The 17,783-nt window shown below is 41.0% G+C and overlaps 2 protein-coding genes across 17 annotated transcripts in view; one reads left to right on the forward strand and one right to left on the reverse strand.

The window, feature by feature from the left end:
- The window catches only part of LOC108154978 (dystrophin), a 179,820-nt gene that overhangs the window by 24,081 nt on the left and 137,956 nt on the right, over positions 1–17,783 (forward strand). For 12 of the 16 annotated variants that reach the window (XM_033389930.1, XM_017285501.2, XM_017285500.2 and 9 more), the window contains 12 exons: positions 58–372; positions 428–733; positions 855–1,357; positions 1,440–1,527; positions 3,254–4,270; positions 4,364–4,596; positions 4,656–4,817; positions 4,880–5,039; positions 6,724–6,819; positions 6,894–7,020; positions 15,840–16,003; positions 16,081–16,186. In XM_033389930.1, the coding sequence (XP_033245821.1) occupies positions 58–372; positions 428–733; positions 855–1,357; positions 1,440–1,527; positions 3,254–4,270; positions 4,364–4,596; positions 4,656–4,817; positions 4,880–5,039; positions 6,724–6,819; positions 6,894–7,020; positions 15,840–16,003; positions 16,081–16,186 (3,277 nt within the window). The remainder of the gene's footprint in view (positions 1–57; positions 373–427; positions 734–854; positions 1,358–1,439; positions 1,528–3,253; positions 4,271–4,363; positions 4,597–4,655; positions 4,818–4,879; positions 5,040–6,723; positions 6,820–6,893; positions 7,021–15,839; positions 16,004–16,080; positions 16,187–17,783) is intronic. The other 4 variants (XM_017285511.2, XM_017285514.2, XM_017285515.2 and 1 more) reach the window with 1 other exon arrangement.
- LOC108154980 lies at positions 9,440–11,258 on the reverse strand. The gene is made up of 2 exons (XM_017285518.2): positions 11,088–11,258; positions 9,440–11,033 (listed from the first exon to the last, which is right to left on the reverse strand). Exons 1-2 carry the CDS (start codon positions 11,088–11,090, stop codon positions 9,720–9,722), a joined length of 1,317 nt encoding a protein of 438 aa, XP_017141007.1. The 5' UTR covers positions 11,091–11,258; the 3' UTR covers positions 9,440–9,719.

Raw genomic sequence — 17,783 nt, forward strand, 5'->3', positions numbered from 1 at the left:
AGAAAAAAATACTTTTTTACAAGTGAATTTTAACATTTAATCCTCTATTCCTTGTAGGATCTGGAGAATGTATTGCGCTCCCACTCTGACGAATGGCTGGAGAAGATTCAGGAAATTGGCACCGAGCTAATTGACAACGAATTCATGGCCGAAACAATGCGTAAGGATATCCAGGACATGGTCGACAGATGGAATGTGTTGCAGCAACAGGCCAAAAAGCGCACAGAACTCCTGGAGGAAAAGGTCAGCGAGGCAGAGCAGTCGGAAAAGTGCATTGTCCAATTCGAGGCATGGCTCACGCGCGTCGATGAGATACTTAGCGAGCATCTGGAGAATGATGTGACCATTGAGGATCTGCCAGATGATTTTCAGGTGGGTTTCAGACGAGATTTATGTCTGCAATGATTCTAAAGCTCTTTCTTTGTAGCGCCTGGCGCGGGAGTTCATCACAAATGAGCAAAACTTTAAGGAAATCACAGAACTGATAGCCGAACACACGAGAAATGGCAAAATGGGTGCCGCCAATCGCCTCCAAGAGCAGCTAAACCTCATGGAACTGAGGTTCAAGGCGTGCCAGGCGAAGCTTAGCAAATGTACGGCACCACAGCCCGCCTATGAATCGAGACTGAATCGCGCCTATGGGGATCTCAGGAACGTGGAGAGATCTACTTTGGTGCTGGATGTGGCTTCCGCGGGACCGAATACGGTGCAGGCGCAGTATCAAAAGTGTTTGGTGAGTGGAATCAGACGTTCCCTTTCTTTTGGAAACGAATATCTTTAGGTCGAACCACGTGTGCCTCGCCAGAAACGTTTTTCTGCCTTTTTCTAAAGAAAATCTCTTCCATTTTTTATAGCAAATCTATCGCACACTCTCGGAAATCAAGGCAGAGATTGAGAGTACCATCAAAACAGGACGCAGGGTATGCGAGGATCGTTACACAAAGTCGCCGAAGCTATTGAGTCAGAAAATCGATGCTCTGAAGCATCTGTACAATGCCCTGGGCGAGAATGTGACCCAATCGAAGGTGTTTCTGGAGGGTCTCCTGTCGCTAGCACGAAATCTTGAAGAGTGCTTCGATTCGGCAGATACCCTGATACGACGCTTTGAATCGCCCCAAGAAGTGCACGATCGTAACTCGATTCTGTTGGACTTTGAGGAGGTGCTAAGGAAATGCGAGGAGCACTACAATGAGTACAGTAAATCCTGTGATCAAAGTTGCATGGTGGATACGCGTCAGAGGATTGACGGATTGAAGGCGACCTACCACAAGCTCACGAGTGCGGATATCATCAAGCGGCTCACCGAAATGAAGGCCACGCTGCAGAACTTGGACAATATTTCTCTGGAGACTTTGAAGTTTGTCTAGAATTGAATTTCCTCTGAATGAATATTCATTTAATGTATTTTGTATTTTAATGTACATTTTGTTATATTTCAGAGCAATGGAGCATGACTTGAAGGAGATAAATGTCCCATCGAATCCGGAAATAGAAAAGCTGCAACAACAAGTCATTGCAATTGTTGTGGTAAGCACGGCATAATCCTCTTAATTACGCAAAGCTTTTCCACTCCTCCTCTCTCTGTACATAATATATGCTTATTGGCACTCTATGTCACTCATTTGCATCGGAATTTCTCTGTGTCTATTATCCAATTTCCATTTTGGAAGTTCAGCTTGTTGTTTGCCCTCTCATTTGCTTACTCCACATTTCGCTACATTACCTTTCACACCTTATCCATTCTACCACCCACTTACCCAATCCATTCATTCATACAGTCATTCCTTTGCTCTCTTCAACCTCTGTTTTGTGGCTGTTTCTACTTAAACACCTCCTCGCCAAATGGAATTGAATTTCTCTCTCGTTTCGTGTCCTCCACTTTTCCTACTTATGTTACGCCTCATTTGTACATTTGATGCATTCGAACAGCTCTCCATTTAAGATTTAAGAGAATAGACAGACAGCTTTAAGATTGATTGAAATTTTAAGAAGACATTTAGGCATTGAAAGTAAATGAAGTGGAATTGATGTTCTTTGGCCTTAGTTCAAATAGAAATTAAAGAAAAATATGTGGGAATTTAAACTTAATAGAGACTAAGACTGATAAAGGTGGGTAACACTGGAATAGTGCCTAGAATAGTGTTGGAATGAACCGAAATGGAATTGGTTTTTTTTTTAACATAGATGGAAATTGAAAACTTTAAAGAAATTAACTTAAATTTTATTGTATCTAGTTTTTAAACTGATGCCAGTGCTAAAAAATGTTGGAATAGTATTGTAAAAAGGTAGAAATATAAAATAAAAGTGTTGGAAAGTTAGAAATCGATGGATACGACATGTAATGAAGAGAATGAAAGCGTAAGCTATTCTGCCATTTATAATCTTGACTAGTATTCTAAAAAGTAAAGCCTTACGAATGCAACACCGCTTGAATAGCTGTATATCAACTGTCCATCGCCCCCTAACCTTCATTATACATATACATATCTACATATACCCATCGATACCATACTTCCTCCAACCTTGGCTTCTCTTCCACTTTCAATCTTAATATAATTTTCAACCCATAAATGTTTTTTTTATATGCAAAGTTTCATAAAACCATTCAATAATCTCTCCACTCTTTACCCAAAAGCTAATCAAAGAACCAACAATTACCAGTGTTGGTAAATCATCATCCCAAAAACCAAAATAATAATAATAAACCATAAAAAACAAAAACCAAACCATGTATAAAACCAGAAATCACCGTATCACTAGAGCTATACCGGGGTCTAACTTTGGTGTCATTTTCACGCTTCAAATTTTGTTGTATTGTATAGAGTTTTTTTTTTTTGTATAAATACTAGAACCTTTTACTGTCGTTTGTTGTGGCGTTCGAAAATGGTTGCGGCTGCGTTCAAAATGTAATCCGTAATCCCTCAAATCCACCGACTCACCACAAAAAAAAAAAACCACCACTACCTGCGCCTCACCAACAAACCAAATGATAAATGCTTTTTTGGAGACTTTATTAAATGTACAAAATATCTATCTAACATGTCATTGGATGCGTCTGAGGCTTCATGGGCTTATGGAAAATCATTTTTATATCTTTGGAGAGTTTGGAGAGTTTGTACCAATGTACTGATATCTATTTAATATGTCATTGATCGCGTTTGAGGCTTCATGGGGTTATGGAAAACCATTTTTATATTTTTGGAGAGTCTGTAGAGTTTTGGTACTTATACAAAAATCTGCATTTATTGCGCAGGATGTGTTGAAAACACGTTTCAATGAAGCCACCACGTTGAATACCAACTCTACACAAAAGTCTCCAAACAATGACGATACGGAAATCGTTGTGGTGAGCGATACAGTGCGACAGAGACGTGCACGGACACCCCAGGCTGGAGAATCGCCATCTACAAAGTCACCAACAGAGTCTCCCACAAAATCCGTGGAGACCCCATCCGAAGCAAGTGGAGAGCAGGTGCTGCCTGATGTCCTGCCCCCACAGACCTTCCGTTTGGCAGAGTCCAGCACTTTGTTCTCTCAAATATCGCTGAACCCTGTGAATGTCTCCCAATCTTCACCACCGCCAAAACCCAACAAAACGAAGCGAAAGGCGCCTGCCATTCCCGCTCAAATGGTGGAGATCAAAGTGAAGAACATCCAGAACGACAAGATGTCGGTGCAGAGCATCCACCATGGATCTGGGTCTGGAGCTATGGAACCGCATCAGGGGGAGATCGTGTCCACCGTCAACATTCTGGAGAGTGTGGAGCCCTTTGTGCCCGAATATGTGGAGACCGTGCAGATAGTGGATCTCTCCGAGGACTCGGATTCGTCATCGCTGACCAAGAGCAAGCACTCGCTGTGCGAGAGTCCCCTGCCCAAAGTGGTGGATGATGAGGAGACGCTGCTGCGTCCTGGCGATGGCAACACGAGCACGCCATTCCTGCGCGTGGAAAAGCATCGCATCTCCTTTGATGAGAAACGCAAGCGAATAGCCAACGAGCGGGACATCCTAAGGGACTCGGAGGAAGATGAAGATGGTCCCAAGACCCCTGACGCTCCCAGAGCCCCTCAGGTGTCGAAGCCCAAGCGGTGGCGTCACCTTCAGCCAGGGACACCCGACACGGAACCCGAATCTCCAGGTCGCGATAGTTTCTATAGTCCCGACAAAGAGTCCGGTTTCGATATAGAACCTCTGGTATTCTCCGACGATGAGGAGATACCGCGTTTCTCGCTGGAAATGACACCAACCATTGACTCCGATAGTGATACGGTAATTTCGGGGAACCAAATCTCAAGGGAAAATATCTTTAAAGTGAAGACTATAATTATCTCTACTATAAATATGATTGTTCTTTTGCTTTAGAGTCGCATTGAGACGCCCTCGGCCAAGAAACCAGACTCATTTTTGAGCAAGGTCCTGCATTCGATGCCCTCGCCGGCAGATGATTCGAATGTGACCCTCAAGAGTCCTCTGGGAAACCAAGAGCCCAAGAGTTTGGATGATCGTGTGAGGGAATTCGATAAACAGGCCAAGCAGATGATCTATAAACTGAAGCTAACAAAAGCCAAGATCGAACAGTGTCATGAGAGTGAAGCGTAAGAAAGGAGTACATACCATTTTAAATATTTTTTCTCATGAAAGTATCTTTCTATAGAGAGGATCTGCGACTGCTGATAGCACCCGATGCGGCCACATTGATATCCCAGGGGGATTCTTTGGTTCTAGAGACCCATGGCCGACAGGGAAGCATCTCTCGTTTGGTCATGAGAACACAAATCATACTCCGCGAACAGTTCCGAGAAGTGCAACAAGCGAGGTTTGATATCAAAGAAAAATCGTTGTGTGCTTGCCACTTATGGGAAAGTTCTTTCTTCACAGATCAAAGACCATGGGAAGTGGTGCGGCTGCTCCACCGCTGGAAAGCGTCAACATTGAAGAACTTGTCACCAAGGGACTGCGTCGCATTAATGTCTTGATTGAGAAACCTGTGGACTTGAAGTCCAGCGGTGATCTTGAGAAGCGCATGGATGATATCAATGTAAGTGCGCGCGGGGATGATCTGGCTGGATGCCAGAGATCTCTGTGCATTGCGGGGAACATCTGGTTGTGCGAAATTACGAGATTTATTTAATCGTCTGGCATTACTCATACGCGTCACACACAGGAAAATCTGATAGAAAGTTAATTGCCCTCTCGAGGCATTCCGAGCTATAGAGGCAGAGCAGGCGGCACCACGGCATTTCTAGCGTGGCTAAATGGGTCCATTAGAAGGCCTAAAAATACATATTTCTGACACAGTTACACGACGACGACAACGACGGCAGCATTTGTGTGCATTTAGGAGGAGATTTCCTTTGTAGGTCAGAACTTAAGAGCAGAAAAGTAAGAAATAAGAGAGCATCAAGAGAGAGTAGAGATCATGGGATGTGCATATGATGGATGATGGGTGCTTGAAGGGTTGGACATGTCATGTTTTATCAAAGAAATATTCTTGAGTCTTTCTTTCGTTGATTTTTGATGAATTGAAACTAAGAAAATTTATGAATGGAACATGTCATTTGGTATAGAAATCAAAGAGTGATTTTGAAAGGGAATATTGGATAGAAATTGCGGGAGAAATATGGGAAATATTAAAGCGTTTAAGGAACGTAATTTTCGCTCTTAGAAGAACATATTTTTATAATATTTCTAGAATAAATTAAAATGGAAAGAAGTGAAGGGGAATTTGGGAAATAAATTGTTAGAGAATTATGGAAAATGTTAGAGCGTTTAAAGATTTGAAAGTTCTCTGTTTTAAACAAAAAATATTAGATTCTTGGAAACTTCCTTCATTCATTGCTCCAAAAAGATGTTCAATTCAAATTTTAAAGCGAATAAAATCCCGAAAACTATTTGCCTGAAAATAAGAGCCATTCTATGTAAAAAAAAATACCCTCTCGAACATATGATAGATCCCCGCCGGCACAAAAAAGTGCCCGAATTTCAACAAGTTTCCATCCCTAGACGACATCACAATCCATTAATCATTGCAATCATTTGTTGTTTTGTTTGATTTTATGGCCCCAATGTGGGGATGGCGACAAGCGCAAGGAATATAAAAAAATCAAAAATAGAAAAGCGAATTTTCCGTATTTTCCGAGAGCGTTTGAGAGAGCACACGCGAGAGCGAGAGAATTGGAAAAACCTAATTTTACAGAGGACCCCCACCCCCCCTCACACACACAATATGTTTCTCTTTTTCAGTTTTTAGTTTTATTTCTGGTTTTTTTTTGTTGGGCTTCTTTCACTCTTCAGTAGCGCGGCATCTCGTAGTGGAGGCGGTTCTTCTGTATATATTTTCTGTGGTGTGTTTGTTGATTCGCTGATTAATTGTAAATTTGCGGAAAATTCAGTTTTGGGCGCGAAAATAAAAACGCAACGCGAGGATCAAAATCAAATGCAATTTTGTTGGTTGACAAATGCTGTCAGAGGAGGAGAGGTAGCCACCAGTCCCTCCATCATCCAACCAGTACAAGACGCATTTCAGTCACCCCAGAGAGAGACAGAGTGGAAGAGAGTCCTTGCATGAATGCAATTGAAATTGAATTCCCATCGCTGTTGGCCATTTTGTTTCCGTATGTGTATTGGAGCTTTCGTTTCCCCCCCCCATCTCACACATACACACACACATTTTAAAACTTTAAATGCTTTTTTTATTCCTGCATTTTTATCTTTTCTTGCAGGAGCGTCACGACGATTTACAGGTGATTGTCGGCGCCATTGGCAAGAACGCCCAAATGCCAAAGGTTACGCCCCTCATGATGAACGAAATTGAAAAGGTATGAACATCCATCTACACAACCATTCCATTGTGCTTCCATTCTGTAACTACTGTTCTCTGTTCTTTTCATAGACGAAAAACAATTTGATTGCTCATGCGGATGCCATAGAGCTCTCATTGACGGAACTGCGAAATGGCAACCGAATTTCCAATGGCAAGGAAAGCGACCAAAGAGTGCCGCCCATTGCCCAACGTTCGGGTGAGTTTTCCCCACCACCCCTCACCACTGGATGGTTGATTGTTTGTAATAGTTTTCCCCAAGATCGTATCCTATTCTCATCGTACTGCTCTAGCATTGTTTCTGGTGGTCTTCAATTGTGTTTGGCTTACGCTCGAGTTGATGGCTTAAATGGTAGGGAAGACAGTGAAAGAGTTGTTGACAGGGCTAAGAGGATGGAGAATTGAGGGCTAAGTACATAAGAACTAAGGACTCAAAGTGTGTGTGTGTGTGCATGTGGCTCTGGGTAAAGTTAGCTCCAGGAGGTTTTAAATGCTTTTTTATTGCTGCATAATGAGGGAAAAGGAAAGGATAGGGAATTAGATGCCTAAATAAAGTATATATTAAATTGTTTCTTCATTGGAAGTCTTTAGAGAAATAGTTATGTTCGAAATATCTGTATTGAAGATGTTTTCTAATGCAGATATATCTTTAAAGGATGATTTCTCATGGATAAGAGACAGCTAGGATGGAATAAAGAATTCTCTGAAAGATTTCTTTTTTCCTCCTACCTTAAATTCCTCTAAAAATGTAAACCCAATCAATATATCATTGAAATTTCCCACAATATTCTCTTTCAAAATATATATTTTTTTGCAGAAATCTACTTAAATATTCCACACAATCGCTCTCGTATTTCCCATCGAGCTATTCATTTATTAATTTTGCATTTTCCAAAGACTGTTTTTGTGCTTTCATTAGAAACCCAATTAAAACTTGTGTATTGTTATCGAATGCCATGCAAATATTTAACCATAATTGAAATTCAATAATCTCTGGAACGGGCACTGGCAGCCCTCCCCTTGTGGTAGTATTTTCTTTGGCAAAAATATGAGCAGACATCACAGACAAAACACAAAACATAACGTAAAAAGGGAAAAACTCTTGAAAAAGCACGCACCGCACAAAAGTATTTTGTATCCGTATGCAATTTTGTTTCATTTCTGAATGGGTTTTTTTTTTTTTTTTTGGTATCGGATGTTGTTTGTTTTGTTTATTTATTTTGTAAAGTTTTTTTATGGGGCCGGGAAAAGTGTAATTTTTTTTTACAGAATGATGAAAGTATAGGGTAGCATTCAGGGTCGAATGGAGGGCTATACTAAAAGATTTAATGAATAGCTTTAAAGCAGATCAATTTATGGCGTCCTTTACGTCTTTAACAGCACTGTTGTTTGCTCTAATCAATACTAAAATAGTCTCTCGGGTCGCCATCAACACTGTTCTAAGTTCTAACCAACACTAGAGAAGATATTATCCAAAAAAGAGACTCCTAACCAACACTAAAAAGGAGGCTCTCTAAGAATTTATTGTGCAGCACCAAAAAGCAGAATCAATCTTTAAAAAGGCTGTAGTCTTCATCAACACAGAAATACAGAACCCATCGCTGACTTACCGTTCATTTTCTCGATTGCTTTGAAAGACCTGCAACACCCCATTACAGGGTGTTCAACAGCACCATATTCCCCTTTATTTTCACATATTTTTCCCTGGCTTTTTGTTTATATTTTGTATTGAAAAAAAGGGCAGCCCGTGAAGCATGCGTCCGCTCAGTCGCCTGTGGAGCGGCAATCGGCAATCGGCGGCAGCAACAGCAGCCAAATGCCGCATGTCAATGGCACTTTTGACATTTTATGTGAATGTTTTCGGTGTTGACTTACTTGTACAGACAAAAAAACAACAACAAAAAAACACAGAGGAGAGTGGAGAGTGCAGAGGCCGGTGGCACTCTGGTGGCACTGCCTCTGTCTCGTATTGCCTGTTGCCATAACACAGATGCAACCAGATGCTGATAAATATTTCAGAATAACAGAAAACAACACCCAGGGAAAGAGAGAGATATTTTCATTGCCAGAAGAAAAGTGCGTATCTCTGGCTTTCGATTCGATTAACATTCGATAAAGGTGTATCAGGAACTGTCTGTCGGATGGCAGATTGGATTGCCAGATAATAATTGTAATTCTTTCAAAACGATTATCATTTAATGAAACTCCGTTTTGATGTTTCACTCAGGGAAATGGGCATGGAGATCCTAAAGAATGCAGGAACTTCAATTAAAGTGACTTCCTGTTTTATTCATTTCAAAGAAAAGGTTTCCTGGCAATTTCCTGATTCTATGTCAACTAAATTTTGGATTCAATAGACTTAACGCAAAAACCTGAAGATTTTTTAAGTTTAAGGAAGATTTTATTTACACTGAAGCTGTAAAATATTCTACTACCTGTACCAAAAGCCAATAGTTCATTGATTAGGTCAGGTATTCATCGTAGAAGTTGATATAAATAATATAATAATAGTTTTTCTCACTTAAGAGAAGAAATCTCGCATTGATCTTTGCCAACACTCTTCTTTTCCCTAACCAACACTGCAAAATAGACTCTTTGATCAACACTAAAATATACAAAAGGGACTCTCTATGTGATTGGAATTTATTCTTAGAACATAACGTTTTCAAGATTCATCGCTTGCTATTAAATAAAAGCATTTTAAATAAAAGATTATCAGATCGAAAGAAAGGATCGTTTTTGGAAGAATTAGACTTGAAATTTGCTAAAAAAAAAAACTGCTGCCAAAAGAGTGAGATGCTCAGAGTGAGAAATGAAAACTGAGGGCTTTTCCCACTTTTCTTCTCTCACTCTGCAGCACCCCCTCTGCTCTTGGCCCCCTCTCTGATGCGCTCCCTTTTATACGTCGGGATGCGGCTTCTTTTCTTTATCGGAAGCACTGAATTTGATGTTCTTTTTTGAGGAGCGGAAGCGCCTCATGGAGCTCCTGCGGCTGCCACGCGAACGGCTCCTCAGGGAGTCCGTTTCGCTCGACCGTCTCGAGAGTGTCGCTGGCGGCATCTTTGTGATGGTCAGCTGATCGCGTTCGGTTTTGATCAGACCCTGTTTCTTTATGAATTCCTCGAGCTCTTCGTCCGCCTCCTCGTCGTGGCCCTGCCATTCATGCTTGTCACTGATCTCCACCACCTTCTGCGGCACTGCCATGACAACGTCGCTCATCTTTCGCCCGTTTTTGGCGATGGTGAACTCCGACTGGTAGAAGAGACGCCTCCGCTCCTCGAAGGACAGCTTCAATAAGCTTGTGGATTCATGACTGCTCTCCACCGTAAGGAAGCTGCTATTGTTTCCCGAGAGGCTGGCGCCGTCGTGGCGCGCCGAACCAAAGCTCAGGCAGGAGGTTTGTCTCATATCCTCGGTGCTGACGCGTTCCAATGAAATGCTCACCTGTTTTTTCCCCTTTTTTTGGCCTTGCGGGCGCTTCAAAGGGGAATCCTTTCGGGGCGCTGTGCCGGCCATGCCGGCCTTGCCGGCATTGCCGACCCTGTCCTCCAGGCGTTTGGTCAGATCATGGGGATTCAGGATGTAGCCCTTAATTGGATGCGGCGTGCCAATGCCGAGGTTGTGTTTGGTCAGCGCCGAGGGGCTTTGACTGGAATGCTGCCCGCTGTCGGATTCCCGTGCATGAGCCGACAAGGAGGCGCGTGAGGAGGGAAGATGTCCGTAGGAGGTACGAGCCGCACCCAACAACGATGAACGTCTGACCTTGGCTGTGCTCAGATGTCGGATGAGAGACTTGGGATCGACGGCCTTGCCCTTGCGGGGATGGGGCGTGCCCAACAGAAGACTGGCACTGTCTCGCATGGGTCCTGGGGCCGCCTCCACACTCCTTATGTGTTGCAGGTTTTGTCCGTTCTGTCCCTCCACACTGCCCGTCGATTGCATGGAGGGGACGTTCTTCAGGTCCTTGCCATACATCTTTTTGCTCTCCACAAGACGCGCCTTCAGCAGACTCGGATCGATGGCCTTCTCAGCCCGGGGATACGGCGTGTCCGTCTTGCGGCTGGTTTGCATCAAGCCATATTCCCTTAGATTCACGGCCAGCGGTTCGGTGTGTTGGAATTTCAACCGGAACATCCGCTTCCGTATCGAATCATCCAAGCTCGCTTGGTCGGGTTTTTTCCGTCTCATCGAAGACAATTTGGGTAGTGATGTCTAGGGATTGTAGAGTTTTAGAGGTACGTTATGGCTGGTATGGGTTGGTATTACCATTTTTAAGAATTCCTAGGATTATTTGTTTTTTTTTTTGGGTCGTATTGAAGCGTGTGTCCCGTTTTGGCCCTGTTTCGTGTGTTTCGCTTGTGATTGTTACGTTTCACTGCTAGAGTTATTTGTTTCTGATTGTCTGGTTTGATTTGTAGTCTTGTTACATCTGAATTTTTGCTAAAAAAAAGTCACGGCTTACTAAAAATTCATTGAAGTTATATTGCTTTTGAATTTGAATTCAAATTGATATCCACTGCTTTGCTCCTGTTAAACGGTTAACTGCTTTAAACACTGTTTGAACATCATAACTGTGAACCTCTTGCACTGCTTGTGTGGTTTAATAATTTTTTTGGAGTTTTGTGGGTGGTTAAATATCACTGTAGGAATTATTTTGTCTTTTAAAGGGCGTTTAGTTTTCTTCTTTTTCCAGTTACGTATTATTTTGGTCTGTTACAGGAACTGCATTGCCTTTTATAATTTCATTAAAATTGGGGTTGTTTTTGGTGAACGGTCCGTGAAACCTGCAGTCAAAACTGTTAAACTGCTTAATAAACTGCTTCACTGTTAACCGTTTGGTGTACTGCTTGAACAGCTTTTCTTGTTCACTCACTAAAGCTGCTTGATGTGTGCCTCATTTTCAAAAATTCAAACTTCATCAAATTTTTAAACCAAAGCATTTTTTTCTTATTCATCTCAACTGCTGGGGCCTGTGTGGTCCTGTGCTTTTTTCAAGGCTTCCTGTTTTTGCCGCCTTCAAACAGCTGTTGTCGGAAATAGCGAAACATTTGAAAAGAAAACGTTCAGCGACAAGGAAGTAAACAAGTCCTCCAGAAAACAGGAAATAAATAAAGAAATTGTGAATATATAACTGGATAGTGTTTGCACAGGAAGGAAAGAATAATAAAATATGCACAAAATATTCAATCAAAATAACTAATAAATAAATTCCAGGTTTAACCAAATTTTTGAAAATCCTTTAATGGAAGTGATACTCGGGTAATATTCAGTTTGATGGAAAAATATTAAGATAATAAATGATTCAATTTTTTCAACTTCAAAACTGATATCAAAACTGTTCTAAAATTAATTTAGAAATGCTTAAAAATCATTACAAAAAGGTGTTAAAAGTAATCAAATAAAAGTGAAGTGCATAAAATTAATTGAAAGTGAAATGTGAATGAATTCCATATCAAAATTAATTCCAAATATATTTAAGGCAACTAAAAATGGAATAAATTAAAGGTATGCACCAAAAATTCCTCAAAAAGTCTCAAATTTGTTTCCCGCAAAAATACGAAAATCCCAAATTAAATGCCATTCAAGGTCGTGTGTAAAATTGGCGAACCTCTTGAGCCTTTGAGCCTTTAAAAAGGAGTTTCTTGCCCTTTGCTCAGGTGTCCTCAATATTAGGTGGTGTCCTTTAAAACAGGACGACAGGAAAGGACAGCAACACAAGCAGAAGCAGAAGCTTCTCCTTCTGAGTGACAGCAGTGCTCGGGGGAGAATTTCACGCTTTCTTTGGCTTTTAATGAATTATGACATTTTCCTGGTAGACCGAACGCTTTTGCTTCCGTGATAAGAAGGGGGGTGGTGGTGGTGGGGGGGCGAAAATGTAGGCAGCGAGTGCTATCAGTGGTTCCGCTCGTTTCCTTTCAGTTTCTTTGCTTTTCTTTGGGTTTTCTTCCTCTTTTTTTTTATACATGATATTTTCTACCATTTTGCACCTGCCACAAAGGGGTTCACATACGCGTATGGGAGGGACATTCATCAGGGAATGAAGTGAAAAGAAAATTTTACACTTAACGTGTTTCTCCCACTTTGCTACTCCAGAGAGGACTTCCCCCACCCACCCTTTGTGTAGGAGCCCATGTTATTATTTCTTTCTGGTTTCCTTTTTTTTCGCATACATATCCTTTTTATACTGCTGTTTTCCTTTTGCATATATATTTGCCTAACAGCTTCTTGTGTGCTTCAAAATCTCCATTCATTTGCTCATTCATTCATTCATTCGCTGGCTGGAGTCCCTCCACTCGCCTCTAAATGCTTTCAGACGCCTCCTCCTAAACTTGACACGGGCCCTAGGACTATGCCCTGATCCGAACGTTTTCAACTGTCGTCTTGGACTTGGCATTTGTCGCCCCCAAATCCCTTGTCCTTGCAGACGCGTCCATCGCGCGAGCGCGCCTAATCCTGTCCGGGACATTGGAGATTTCCCCCCAAAAACACACACGGAAAACAAAGTCAATGTTTTTTTTTTTTTTGTTCTGTATGCCCTTTTAAGGGGAAGGTTATTTTGATTGTGGGGAGGAGTTTGGAACTCTATATCGTATAGATATCATAAGAAAAATCGGTCATAACTCGGTTGCTTCTAGAGATATTTCAATGAGGCTTTGAAAATCGAAGTTTTATACATCTTTTAGCTAAATCAGATCATAATCGGCTGACTTTATTTTATACATACATATCAAAAAAATAATAATCGATTATAAGTTTTTTGTTTCTGAAAATAATCCAACTAATCGTTCGAAATCGTATTTTAATATAGCGATATATAATTAACCAAAATTTCATCATATTTGGATCACTATATCATATAGGTATCATAGGACTTTTCAGTTATTACTCTGTTGTTGGTGAAGATAAGTTAACCAAAGTTTGGAAGTACTAGTTTCACGGGTATATAAATGGCTTAGCTAAGTTTCATTATATCCGGATTATTATATCATGAGTTCTCATAGGATAGCAGAGAGATCTCAGTCGGAATCAGTCGTAAAACATCTGTTTGTTCTTTTGCTATTCCAAGAAATCTCTACAGGCAGTAGTTTCCGAAGAAGCTAGGCCAAATTTCACTGAAATCGGATGTATAGGATAGCTATTATAGGAATAATCGCTTGGAAGACAATTATTTTAAGGAAAATTTATTCTGTTTTAAAAGATAAGAAAAGCAAAACTCTAGAAACTATAGTTTCAGCCAAATCTGATCATGTTTCAATGAATGTTTCATATGTTTTTCCTATCTTTAAGAGTATCAAACAAAATTCTCTAAGAAAACCGGACAATTTTTCTTGTATTTTCTTTGCCTTTGGTTTTGGTTTTACTCGTAGTTTGGTTTTGTTTTCACGGATTATTGGCAGGGAGGGAAACTTTCATAACTTTTGCAGAGAAAGAGCAAAGTTTTGGGGCTCCCTTCACAAAGGAAGAGACCTTTTCGTTTTCTCCTTGCCTTCTGCTTCTATGCCTACTTAAGCTTTTCTTTCGATTCTCTTTCGCCTGCTCGTTTCTTTGCGCTTTTTTTTTTGTTTTTTTTCTTAGCCCCCTGCACAAGTATTTCAAGTGTTTCCTTTTTCCCTTTTCAAGTTTTTCGCAGAGATATTTGCACCCTGAGCTCTGCTGTGCGCTTTGAATGGCATTCCAATTGAAAATTGTCATTTAATGGGCAGCAAAAATGAGGGAAAATGCGAGGGGGAAAACGTAGAGACGTAGGGGCGATCCCCCTGATACCCAAGAATAATATTATTATGTGCTGTGCTGTGCTGGTGCACTGTACTGTCAAGTATTGTCCCTTTCTTTGGCCAGGGGTTGACCTCGAGTTCGAGTCCAAGTGTGGCAGTGGAACAGTGCACAGATGGATACAAAAAGACAAGCAAAGGAATCGGTTTGTGCACAGTGGGTCGCAGGTGATGGAAATTATAATTTTTATTGGGTTGTGCACTTAAGATAACTATAATCGGGGTTAAATTCCTTCAAGAACTGGTTTTTGAGTGTTTTTTTTTTGTATAAAGAGGCTTACAAGGATAGCCTAGTTTTTGTCGAGGCACACTTGCTGGAAACGTTTTCTTCGGCCTGTTTCATACATTTAAAGGTGGAAAAGTGAGGGCTTACGTTTTTGTCGAGGCACAAAAGCTGACTTCCCGCCTTTTACATATATTTACAGGAGGAATAGTGAGAGTTGAAGCCTAGAATCTTTATAGAATACCATTCTAAATGAATTGAAATTCATTCAAATTTTATAGAAGCTTTTAAGCCATGTTTCTCTACGTTTAATAAATATTTCCCGAAGTTCTTGGATTTATTTTTGAATGTAATTTCATTTGCTTAAGTCCTCGACTATTGCCCCAGTGTGGCTTGTCCATCATCTGAAGACACTTGAAACTTTTGCTTCATTGAAATAGTTTTTCATTTACTTGCCTTTTGCCTCAAATGTGCAACAAAGTAAAGAGATGTTGGAGCCGGCAGAAGAGGGAAAACCAAAGAAAAAATAAGAGGGCAAAATAAAGAAAAATACGCAGAAAAAAAAGACTAAAATAAGTGCAAAAAAAAGGATAATGTACGAGGAAAAACAAAGGGGAAAACTCTGAGAAAAACGAGAGAATAAAATTGCAGTTTAAAGGGGGAAAAAAGAGAGAGGTAGGAAAAGATATTCAATACGCAGCTGGTACTGACCCCATTGTGGTCAAAAGAAGAAGGAGCGAGACGGCAGCAGGCAGGAGATAAAAGTTGGAGGCAGAACCATCACAGGGTGACCACAGGACCACCCAAAACGCCGCGTTTTAATGAGAGAGCAACTTCATCATCGTCATCGTCGTCGTCCCCTCTCCCAGCAGTGACGCACGGGCTAATGAAAGGGGAGAACCTGTCACTGTTGAGGCACCTAATTAGCAAAGAGTCCCCCACCACCCCTGAATATTCCCCATTTTCCCACCAGCAGTAATTTTTCAAAAATCTCCTCTCTATCTCTTGTCATTTGTTCCACAGAATACAATAACGAACCGAGCGGCAGTGGAGCGTTGGCCGGCAGCTTCGATAAGTCTGTGCTGCAAATTTCCGATTGGCTGACTTGGGAACAAAACATGATCAAGATACAGAGTGTCCTTGTCGAGGATGTGGATGCCATTCGCATGGCCATCGAGAAGCAGGAGGTGCCATTATCCCTTATACATTCACCATTGCATTCCTCTCTTTTTATGCATTCCCTTCTTTTATTTTAAACGAACAGAAAGTTTTACGGGAATTGAAAATGAAAAAGCCACAACTCAATGAACTGGTCCACACGGCGGAAGTGCTCAAAGGCGATATGAAGCGTCAGCAATTGCAGGAGAAAGGTAAGGAAATTTATATGCAAAATACTAAGGAAAAGCTGCTTAAATGTTAAGATTTTCTTGGAGAAATTGTGTTTATTTTGGGCTAAATTTACGACAAAAGAATCTGCTCTAAGGATTCACAATTGAATCCTATATTTCTTAAGGGTTTTTATGAGATTCCATGGGTTCTATGGCTTTCTTTAAGGTTCCTCATACTAAAATGGTTCTTGAAGATCGATTTTTATGGACCTTTATTGTGTCTTGGAAATTTTATCTTTCCTTAGTGCTTTCTTAGAAGATTTCCTGAGGTTAATCCTGTTTTTTCTATATCTTATTCAAAATTGTGAATCTTGTGAAAGTTTTTTACGAAAAGTCTAAAGATACCAAGAGGACTTTCTTTAGAAAAACTTTTTATAAAAATATGAAAATGTATATATCGAATTTAGATATCTATCAGAACTAATTAGATCTATAGATCTGGCTTTAGATCTATAGAAAATTATTGTATTTTTATATAGGGATTTTTGGTCCTGAAGATATGGTAACGGAAGTCACTAAAACAAAGATATCCCATCCCTAAAAACTATTCCAAACCCAAGATCTCAATAAAAAACGAGGGGGAACGTTGTGAGTTGCTGCGGACACCGCAACTCTACAGTTATACCCGATACTAAGTCAGTATGGCTCTCCTCCGGCAGACGCCGCTAATATTAAACGACACGACAAAGAGTGCGTGCGAGAGAGACAGAAAATCAGTCTGAGCGTGACGTCGGGCGCTGCGTAGCCACTGCAAATTGATTTGTTCCTATTGGCTATAAAAACGATCTGATCTGATCCAGATTCAGCAATCTGATAGATATGGTCATTATCTATGATTCTGCGTTTTTAGTTTTCTCGAATGTGCAATATTGTGGATGCAACAGATTTTCGTCCTTTGTGGGGGCGGAAGGGGGTGGGGCGAAATTTTGAGATATACGTTTTATAGTGAGATCTAACAGGAGTGCGGATACCAAATTTGGTTACTCTAGCCTTAATAGTCTCTGAGATTTTTGAATATCCCAAGATTTTCGTCCTTTGCGGGGGCGGAAGGGGGTGTGGCGAAATTTTGAAACAAACTCGTCTCGGTCCGATATATTAGGAGTGTGGATACCAAATTTGGTTGCTCTAGCTTTTGTAGTCTCTGCGATCTAGGCGCTAATGTTTTACTCTAAGCAAAGCCGCCTATGCTACGTGTGTGTTAGAGAGAGACAGTGCGAGAAAAAATGAAATTGTTTTCTTGATGCTGGCTATAATAATAATACGATCCAGCTCAGATTTCGCAGTCTTAAAGATATGGTCATTCTCTACAATTCTACATTTTTGGTTTTCTCATATCTTTAAAATTGTGGATGCCACAGATTTTCGTCCTTTGTGGGGGCGGAAGTGGGCGGGGCGAAGTTTTGAAATATTTTTGTAGCAGTGACATATCACAGAAGTCTGGGTCCAAAACATCGTTGCTCTAGGTCTTATAGTCTTTGAGCACTAGGCGCTGAAGGGGACGGACAGACGGACAGACGGACGGACGGACAGGCGGACAGACAGACAGGGCTCAATCGACTCGGCTATTGATGCTGATCAA

This window comes from Drosophila miranda, chromosome 2, assembly GCF_003369915.1.
Source record: "Drosophila miranda strain MSH22 chromosome 2, D.miranda_PacBio2.1, whole genome shotgun sequence".
Classification (NCBI taxonomy): Eukaryota; Metazoa; Arthropoda; class Insecta; order Diptera; family Drosophilidae; genus Drosophila; species Drosophila miranda.